Source organism: Alosa alosa, chromosome 16, assembly GCF_017589495.1.
Source record: "Alosa alosa isolate M-15738 ecotype Scorff River chromosome 16, AALO_Geno_1.1, whole genome shotgun sequence".
Taxonomy (NCBI): domain Eukaryota; kingdom Metazoa; phylum Chordata; class Actinopteri; order Clupeiformes; family Clupeidae; genus Alosa; species Alosa alosa.
Genome location: NC_063204.1, coordinates 29,345,221 through 29,355,220, shown reverse-complemented (window position 1 = coordinate 29,355,220; position 10,000 = coordinate 29,345,221). Strand labels below are relative to the sequence as shown.

Sequence of the window (10,000 nt, the reverse complement as noted above, 5' to 3'; positions counted from 1 at the left end):
CAAAGCTAAAGTTCATTAGAATCTTGGGATACGCCCGCTTGACAACGGGAGAGATAGAACCAGAGCCGTATAGATATCTCTGAAGGCTCTGGATAGAACTAATGACTGGCCTTTGGCCGTAGCAACCATTCATTTAGAACTAGTAGCGGCAGTTTGTCCTCCAAGTTGGGAAATGAGTTGATATGTGTCGGAAGAAAGTAGTTCTATAAACAAGGCAGTTTTAGCGATTAAAATGTTTAAGTTGTAACAGGAAATAAACAGAACGCAAGTGGCAACAGTGGAATAAGCAGGATAATGGACTCCACGGTGGTCTGTTCACAGAAATTAATAAACTTACGAAGCATCGGGGCCGTTTTACAACCTCGACCATGCATTAATTTCTGTGAACAGACCACCGTGTCGTCCATTATTCCTTACATAACATTCCCTGAGATGCTTTTGTAAAATCTGCAAGGTTTTCTATGGAAAACAATGCCTTGGCTCATTTCTCTCATCGTGATCTAGCATGCTCTGAAAAACATATGGAAAAAGAGGCTGATTTTGCAATTGAGCTCTTATTTTGATATTAAATGTTATATGCATGATTGGCTTCACTCTACTTGGCTAATGTATTTAGGCCTCTTCCAGGTGTATTGCTAGATTGTTAAAAGGGGAGGGAGCTTAATAAATGAGAGCAGTTGTGATGTAGAAATGTCACGCTTTTCTAATTCGCCATGACCCTTTCTTTGTATGATCATTACAGGCAGGGAAAGGAGCGGTCAGATTTGAAAAGCTCGGTACATCCCCTAGTCACATGTTATTTCAAAACCAACCTAAAAAAAATGGTTCGTTACGGCATGGCCCCTTTAAGAGACCTTGACCTATGACATCAGATAACACATGACCTGCGTGCATCTCACCTGGAGATGTTGTCAGGAGAGCATGCGGAGGAGACGCTCGTGTCCATGCTGTCCGAGCTCTCCAGGCTAAGCGTGTCGTAGGGCTGTTCGCCAGCCGAGGGCGGCTCGTGGTGCAGGATGGAGTGGTGCATGATGGGATGCACCGGCGCGGCGTAGTGCATTGAGGCGCTCAGGTGTGTCTGCGAGCCGTGCAGGTGTGTCTGCGAGCCGTGCAGGGCCTCCCACTGGCAGTGGGCCTCAGCCTGGGCCTTCTGCTTCAGCTCAGCTAACCGCCGCCGCTGCTCCTCTATCACCAGCTGGCCTGCAGGGGGCGGTAGGGAGAGAGAGAGAGAGTGAGAATGTGTGTGTGTGTGTGTGTGTATGAAAGAGAGAGTTAGAATGTGTGTGTGTGTGTATGAAAGAGAGAGTGAGAATGTGTGTATGAGAGACAGAGAGAGAAAGAGAAAGAGAGAGTGAGAGAGACAGAGAGAGACAAAGAGACAGAGTGTATAAGAGGAAGAAAGAGAGAGTGTGTGTGTATAAGAGAGAGAGAGAGCGTGTGTGTATAAGAGAGAGAGTGTGTGTGTATAAGAGAGAGAGAGAGAGAGAGAGAGACTGAGAGTGTGTGTGTATAAGAGAGAGAGAGAGTATAAGAGAGAGAGAGAGAGACAGAGAGACAGAGTGTGTATAAGAGAGAGAGAGTGTATAAGAGACAGAGAGAGAGTATAAGAGAGAGAGAGAGAGACAGAGAGAGAGTGTGTATAAGAGAGAGAGAGAGAGTGTATAAGAGACAGAGAGAGAGAGAGAGACATGGAGACATGAGCATGGGACATGAGCACGGGACCATGGAGCTGTGTGCTCCCAGGCAGTGGTGTGTACAGAGAGAGTGAGGGCTTTGGTGGCTGCAGTTTGGGATCAACATAAACATAAGGATGACGAAACAGTGGGGGAACAAGTGAGGGGTGGGATGGGGTGGACACAGACCACTCCTGGGTCAGTCAGTCTGTCAGCCTGTGTTCTGGCCACAGTCGGTGAAGCAGAGCGGCACACATTTTTGACAAAATTGCAATACAAATGTGCACAGGACCCTCAAAGACAATACAGCCAATTCACAGCAAGAATTATTTTGCATCTATTGTACAAAAATATATAAATAATTCATTCACTGCTATTCAATTCACTACTATAGAAATATGCTGAATATATATCCATATATAATGTAGATAAGATTCTTTATTGCCCAGAGGGTATTAGTCTAATTTCTATAGGATGCAGGGAGCTTACACTGTATTGCCTCAGTCCACTTGAACACTCAAATCAAAATTATATTTGTAATTCTCTACCACAAAGGACACTGTTTACCGTAAATATAGTGTTTGTAAACACAGTGTTTGTAAACAGACACACCATTTTCATGCACTGACGTTTCCCTCTTTAACAAAAGAGGAGAGAGTGCTAGCAGGCTCCCCATAATAAAAGAAAACCACATGCCAGATCCAATTCTCCCAAGAGCAACACAACACACCCACACATGTTCAGGGGACAGACAAAATAAACACACTGAAGACTCACATGTGGACAGCTCTGTGAGATGGCAAAGTGGCCCAATGGAATGACAGAGAGAAAGCACAGTTGTTAACTCAGCTGGAGACGCTGAAGGTTGGATTATAGTGGGTATCTTCATTCCAAATCCCATTTGTGTATTCATACATAAATCATACTAAATGACTAAAACATGGTTTTCACGACACACTTACTGTATAAGTGATGTAAAGTGCTATAATCAGACCTCTAAGAAAATCAAATGTGTTTTTTTTTCGAGAGGCCAAATTACATCACAGGGTCCATAAATAAATAATTTACCATATACGGGTACAAGTGTGATTTCCTGTTTACGCAACGCTCGTATGTTTTTTAATAAAATTGCATCAGTCATTAAACCCTAAAAAGGTGGCATGTTGGTCAGCATTAGGATCCCCGGAGCCATAATGGTAGCTGTAACAGGTCTGGCAAAAGAAACGGCTGGCAGCGTGAACTGATGTAAAAGCAGTCGGAACGGGCAGAACATTTTCAGGAAGTGCACTTGCAGTTCTGTTGCATTTTCTAATACACCAATTTCCTCTGGAGTACAACTCAGCCTTAGGTGCACCACCAACTCACTCTCCAATACCCGCCTTCAGCAAGTCACCTGCTGAGAAGACTGTTGCAAAAGCTCAGATAATTGGAGGCTTCATTTGAATATATATTTTTTTTTTATCAATGGGCATTTTCTCGAATGTTTCATAGAAGCAACTGGCTCTTCAGGAATGTTTTCTAGCTAAGACTTTGTTAATTTATCTATTATAGATCTATTAGCTACTGTATCTCGACATGGAAAAAACAAACGAAAAGTGTGTTCATGCCAAAAAAAGCTATAAAGATGAAATTGCAATTTTATGTGATTTATGTGAAGCCAGAGCAATACTCCTATCAGACTATCACCTCGGACGGGGATGCTAAATTACCCACTATGGAATTATATTGACCTAAAAACGTAATTTATTATCAATAATGCATTAGCTTGGACCAGAAACTCTGTCCATCCACACTGCTCTGGCCTGCGGACGGAGTAAGCGGGCAGTTATACCTTTCTGCTGCAGGGCCAGCTGCCTCTTGGTCTCGATGTCCTGCAGTGTGGCTGCCAGGTTGCGTGGCAGACTGCCAGTTCCCGGGTGGACCATTAGTGGGCTCTGAGAGGAAATTAGCAAACACGGCCCAGCAGTCAGTGTGTTAGCGCTAACTCAGTCACACACACACACACACACACTCCCACCCACCCACCCTGTGGAAAAAACGAATACTAGAAAATATTATACTAATAGAAAACGACATTAAGAATTCATTATAAAAAATACCTCACTTTAAGGGCACATTTTGAATAAAATGAAATAGATCTAAGAAATTAGCAAACACGGCCCGTCAGTCAGTGTGCTCAATAACAGTAACTCAATTATACACACACTTACTAAAAGACTAATACAAATAGAATATAATACTACCGGTAATAGAAAATGACATTAATGATTTATTTAAGAATAGCCAACTTTTAGAATAAAATATCCTAAAATCTTTCACTAAAATAGATCTGAGAAATATGTTTGGGTAAAACATGTCTCCTGGGCTCTGTAAATGAGTAATCAGCGACTAAAATTTTCACCATGGTGGAACTCTTTCAGCCTATCAGGAGACTTGCAAAAATGTTGCCGTCCTTTCTTGCCAACTATTTTGTCGAGGCAACTCACACTGTAGGGAGAGGTTGGATTACAAAAGAGCCAGTATGGCAAAAGCTATCCAGATCGGCACACAATGCCTATAGCAATTCTACAACCAAGCACACTAATAAATATGAAATGAAAAAGTGGTAAACTAGCCAAGAGTCCACAGACTGAGCAGGACATTTCTGTCCTTTTCTGACCTTTGCTATCGCTAATGTATGTTTCTGTTTTTCTGGTTTGTCTCCAAAAACTCATTTGCTTACAGTCCAAATCAATCTCTCCCCCATCCACCCCACGCTTGCATCTGCTCATTCCCTTGCATTGCACAATATTTTGCAACATTGGGGTTTTTGAAAGTGCAGGCCTGTGTGTTTTTTGTGTTTTGGTTACCCTTGATGGTGTGTTGCGACCCAGAGTGGCGGTTCCATATGGAGGTGAAAGCCCAGCACTGACTTTAGGCCTCATGACCGTCTGGCCCGCATCACTGTCCAGCTTGGAGCGGAACATCTGGACAAAGCAGGGGGGGCATCATGAGCACTCTTGTTCCTTGACAATGATGTTATAGCTCAGATCTCTTCGCTCTTTGAATGTTGTTTCTTGCTATGCATAACACATGGACACATACACTTTTGGGCAGCACATCTTAGTATTAGTATTATCACAATGACCTATAATAACATTTTATACCAACAACTGATCTTTGTAAACCAACTGTCAGTGGAAAACCTGAATTAGTGTTGTAGCACCCTGCACTGGCTGTATCATCTACTGCACTTGTATAGACCTGCCTGCCTACTGACCTGGAGGGGTTGGGGAGGTACAAGTGCAAAAAATCTGAAAAATGAGAAAAGCCTGCCATGCATGTTACATGTTTCACATATTTTTACTGTATGTCAAACTTAACCACATAATGACATAATTATACCATGAGATTACTGCCACCTTTGTGTAACTTATGTCACGAAACATTCCACTCATTGTGAACTACCAACCGACCGTCTGTAGAGCTGCTGGAGAAATATCACTAACTCTTTGCTGGAGTCTTGCAACGTGCAATAACAGCTGACCACTCAATTTCCACTTGTGCTTTCCCACTAAGCCAGCGTTAGGAGAGCGCTCACATGCACGTGATGTGAGGACAGGCAGGAGAAGAGAGGGAATAAGGAGGAAAGGAAAGCAACACACCTCTGGAGAGAGAGAGAGGGAGGAAGAATACGGAGAGGGGAGACAGGAGAGGATAGAGGAGCGCCCGCTGACGGTATAAGCGGACTAAGCGTGGAGCGGAGAGGTAGGCGAGGACTCCACCTTCGGCATCCCATAGATCTGATTTATTTGGCCGACAGTGATGTAGTCTTTCGCCTGAGGAGAGACAGCCAACACAGGAGAGACAGACAGACACACAGACACACAGACAGACAGAGAGTGAGACAGAGAGGGAAAGCAGAGTGAACCAGGAAGTGGAAACAGAGGGAGAGAGAGAGGCACGGAGAGATAATGAGACAGGCCTGAAGGTCTTTGCATAAATCCTTTGTCTCGAAGGTCCCCATATGCATTTGCAGTAGATAGTTTTGCGTGGTGGGACTGGAGGGAAGGGGGGGCACCTCCACAGGGGTAGAGGAATGAGAGTGGGAGAGCAGGGGAGCAGGGACCAGATGGGAGGAATCAATAATTAAACAGCCCTCTGCACATGGCACTGGCACTCTCCCCCTGTGTGTGTTCAACACTCCCAAAAACACATCACGCCAGATGACCTGGGATAAAGGAATGCCCTGGGTTACACCCACTGCCCACACATCAATCGAGGGGACATCCCTGCTCATACACTTTGGAATCTCTTTAGATTTCAAAGAATCACTACAGTGCTTCTCTTTGTCAGAGATTCTGTTATCATCTTACATCTGAATATTTGTCGGTTAGGGTTCAGTTACAGATGTTTTTCCTTTTTTTATATTTGGTCCAGTTTCTTTTCTCATTCCCTTCCCAGTGCAGCATTATTGTAGGCACTGACTGCTGCTGATGTGCATTTCTCCCACTAGAGGGCAGTAATGCACCACAGACAAGGGCACCATTCCTCATTTCACAGTTAGTCACAGTGGAGTTATTGGTCCGATTTTGTTTTAGCAGTGAAACTCTAAATGAATGGCAACATGATTTTACAGATAACAATATTTATCTGTCCAGATATATTAATAGTGGGCATACAACCAAATATGTGACCAGTGTTAGTATGTTCTGACAGTAAGAGGTTTCTGGGGCCTTAGCATTTAAACCTTAAACCTTTACATTCATATAATTCTATGTTCTTTACACATTCATATTATTCTATATTCTATACACATCCATATTATTCTATATTCTATACATTCATATTATTATTACACTGTAGATGAAATGCTAGCTTTGTCCCAGACAAAGCCTACCTCTTTTAAGGTGTTGGAGTTCTCTTATGTTTGTACCAGACAAAGCCTACCTCTTTTAAGGTGTTGGAGTTCTTTGGGAAAGTTCGCCCTCCAGTGAGAGTGAGGTACCTCTTCTCCAAACCAGACAGCCTTTCTTTCTCCTACAAAATGCAATAAAAAGCATTTAAAGGTAAATAACCATAAACTTTATTAGTTCCTGCACTTTAAGAACAAATCATGGCATTCTTTTAACACCCTTTATTGCCTTTGGCCTGTTAATTCTCTAAACCAATTATGACACGGTTTTGACAGAATGCCCCATTGGTCAGTTGCAACAGGGTCTGTTCTTTGTGAACTGTGTATCAGCCAAAGGTAACCGTTGTTTGTTAGATCATCTGAACCACAGCTGAAGTGGCCTAATATTACACACAAATTAATATCTTCGTTTGGCAGATAGCTATGCAACAACTGGAATAACATTTAGCAAATATTTTTTGCCAATACAAGAAACAAGCGGCTCAAAAGATATCAAACTGACCTTTCAACAATATATCATCCCTAACAAAGCATCTTCTACATCAAATATTTAATAATATTTTGCAATATTATTAACAATACAAAACTGAAGGGCCCAAGAAGGATTTTAAACTGCTTGGCCTGCAGACCCAGTTGCGTGCGTGTGTGTGTGTGTGTGTGTGTTGTAGGGGTGTAGGGTTGACTGTACCTTCTGCAGGATCTGCAGTGTGTGAAGTCTCTCCTTGGCCAGTCGGTCACCCTCCTGGCTGGACTGCAGGCCCAGCTGATTGGCCTGGCTCTCCAGTGTGGCCACCTTCTCCTGCAGAGAGGACGACGATTTTATGTTTTATTTACTGATTTACTTGTTTGTTTGTTTATCTTATTATAACTTTTCTTTTTTTCTCTTCCTTAAATGCTCCAAATGTAAAGCAATTTGAGCTGCATTCTGTGTATGAAAGGTGCTATACAAATAAAGCTTGTTGTTGTTGTTGTTGTTGTTGTTGTTGTTGTTGTTGTTGTTGTTGTTGTTGTTGTTGTTGTTGTTGTTGTTGTTGTTGTTGTTGTTGTTGTTGTTGTTGTTGTTGTTGTTGTTGTTGTTGTTGTTGTTAACATGTATTCACTTTGCAGATGCTTTTATCCACAGTGGCTTACAAAAATGAGGAATAACATTCAAGCTGCAGTGCAGAGGAGACCTTAGGTAGTAGCCATTAACAATACTATACCAATCAATAGTATTACTAGAGGATTAGAGTGCAGAAGTTTTAAGTGCTAGTCAAAGTGTAGTGGAAGGAGAGCGTAGTAGAATGAGGAGGAGGTAGAGGAGGGTAGATATGATGTCATTGTAATTGTAATTAATTTATTTGTACAGGGAAAGTGCACAAAAAAACATTAATAGAAATCTTGTACCAGGTTGTAGCAAATTGATAATTTCCACCCGTAGTCCCTGGATAGGTAGATGGCAAAATAAAATGAAATAAAGAAATGTAAAATAAGATGAAGAAATGTAAAATAAGATGAAGAAATGTATACTAGGGAAGACATGGGTATCCCTCAGCTACAAGCACTAGCTTCCAGTCTGATGAACGGGCACTGGATGAGTAGCGTTAGTACCTAATCCCTGTCAGTCAACAGGCCTTGGCTAGGGTCAAGGTTGACTGTTCAGTACGCAGAGAGAACAATGTATACACAGCCATTCTGTTGTCTTAAGTAGCTTTGAATGCACGCCCAGCATCTGCTGCTGGATGGACTATAGGTGAGTGGAAGGGGCAGGCGGGCAAAGTGCTCCAGGGTCATAGAGTCAGTCGGTCAGAGAGAGGGACACAGTGCTGTGTGGACTACAGGTGATGTGCTCCAGGGTCATAGAGTCAGTCGGTCAGAGAGAGAGACATGTAGGGTCTGTTTGAAACGAAAGACAGCTGCCTGCTGCCTCCCTCCCTACATAGAGAGCTGTCTCACTAGACATGACTTTGGATTAAATGCATCTTTTAAAAATGAGCATAGCACTCTAGAATCTTTGGTTAACACTACGGTATGACGTTAGCAAAGGCCGGACGTTAAACTAAATTAGCTTACGTAAACTAGCAGGATGACTGTATAAATTACTTTTACACGCGGCAGATATATCAGACCATATGCCATTCATGGTTACAACAATGGTATAATCAGATTGTTTATTTCTCATCTCAAATCTACAAATCTAAGCAAAATAATGTCACGAACCTCACTTGCTGCCTCGTCTCCAGTTAGATATCTTAAAAGGCAGCAGTTTATATATAAGTATAAGTATACTCTTTTGATCCCATGAGGGAAATATGGTCTCTGCATTTATCCCAATCCATGAATTAGTGAAACACACTCAGCACACAGTGAACACACAGTGAGGTGAAGCACACACTAATCCCGACGCAGTGAACTGCCTGCTACACGCTCACTGCGATAGGTGCTTTACTCAAGGGCACTTCAGCCGTTCCTACTGGTCGAGGTTCGAACCGGAAACCCTCCGGTTACAAGTCCGAAGTGTTAACCAGTAGGCCACGGCAGCCCGTTTTTTACCCGTTTCGAACAGACCCGTAGTGCTGTGTGGACTAGAGTTGAGTGGGCGGGCGGGTGATGTGCTCCAGGGTCATAGAGTCAGTTGAAGAGAGACACGTAGTGTGTCTTCATGCCTGTGTGAAATGTGTGTTTCTACTGTCACCTTTCAGTGAAGGGGAGTATTTTTAACCATGCAAGGTGGAGAGGACAGGCAAGTACAAACTTATAAGAACAGCTACTTCTGGTCATGTTTACTGTGGGCAAAAATGTATTGTGAAAAGCAGAGTGGTTGTAGATCATGCTAAAATTCCCTTTCAGCAAAACTGCCCAAAATGTGTGTGTGTGTGTGTGTGTGTGTGTGTGTGTGTGTGTGTGTGTGTGTGTGTGTGTGTGTGTGTGTGTGTGTGTGTGTGCGTGTGTCTGTGGAGTGTATGTGCTGGTTGTTCAGAGAAGTAGAATGTGTGCAGTTGATTGGCTGTTTGTCCCTGCTGATGGCTCTAGCCCTCAGCTCACTCCTTTATGAGCTGCTGATTAATGTGTGTGTAAGTGGAGACAAGGGATGGAGTGTGTGCCGCAGTACTGAGTACTGTGTGGTGGAGTGTGTCTGTGTGTGTGTGTGTGTGCGCGTATGTGTGTGTGTGTCCTCTTCCTGAGCATGGTGCTGTGGTTCTCCACTCAGTCCTGTTAAAACAGCTAGCTGATGTGTGTGTTAGGTGGTGATGAGTAGAGTAGTGTGTGTTTGTATGTGTGTCTGTGTATGTGCGTGTGTGTGTGTGTGTGCTTCCTTCTGAGCACACTGTTGTGGTAGTCCAGGCACCTGTGTGTGTGTGTGTGTGTGTGTGTGTGTGTGTGTGTGTGTGTGTGTGTGTGTGTGTGCGCGTGTGTATGTGTGCACGCATGTGTATGTGTGCGTGCGCATGTG

General features: G+C 43.2%; 1 protein-coding gene across 5 annotated transcripts in view; it reads right to left on the bottom strand.

Moving 5' to 3' along the window:
• phldb1b (pleckstrin homology-like domain, family B, member 1b) overlaps nt 1–10,000 on the bottom strand; it is a 61,879-nt gene that overhangs the window by 6,567 nt on the left and 45,312 nt on the right. For 4 of the 5 annotated variants that reach the window (XM_048266080.1, XM_048266078.1, XM_048266081.1 and 1 more), the window contains 6 exons: nt 7,256–7,366; nt 6,603–6,692; nt 4,523–4,639; nt 3,505–3,607; nt 2,451–2,462; nt 900–1,200 (listed from right to left, as the gene is read on the bottom strand). In XM_048266080.1, the coding sequence (XP_048122037.1) occupies nt 900–1,200; nt 2,451–2,462; nt 3,505–3,607; nt 4,523–4,639; nt 6,603–6,692; nt 7,256–7,366 (734 nt within the window). The remainder of the gene's footprint in view (nt 1–899; nt 1,201–2,450; nt 2,463–3,504; nt 3,608–4,522; nt 4,640–6,602; nt 6,693–7,255; nt 7,367–10,000) is intronic. The other variant, XM_048266079.1, reaches the window with a different exon arrangement.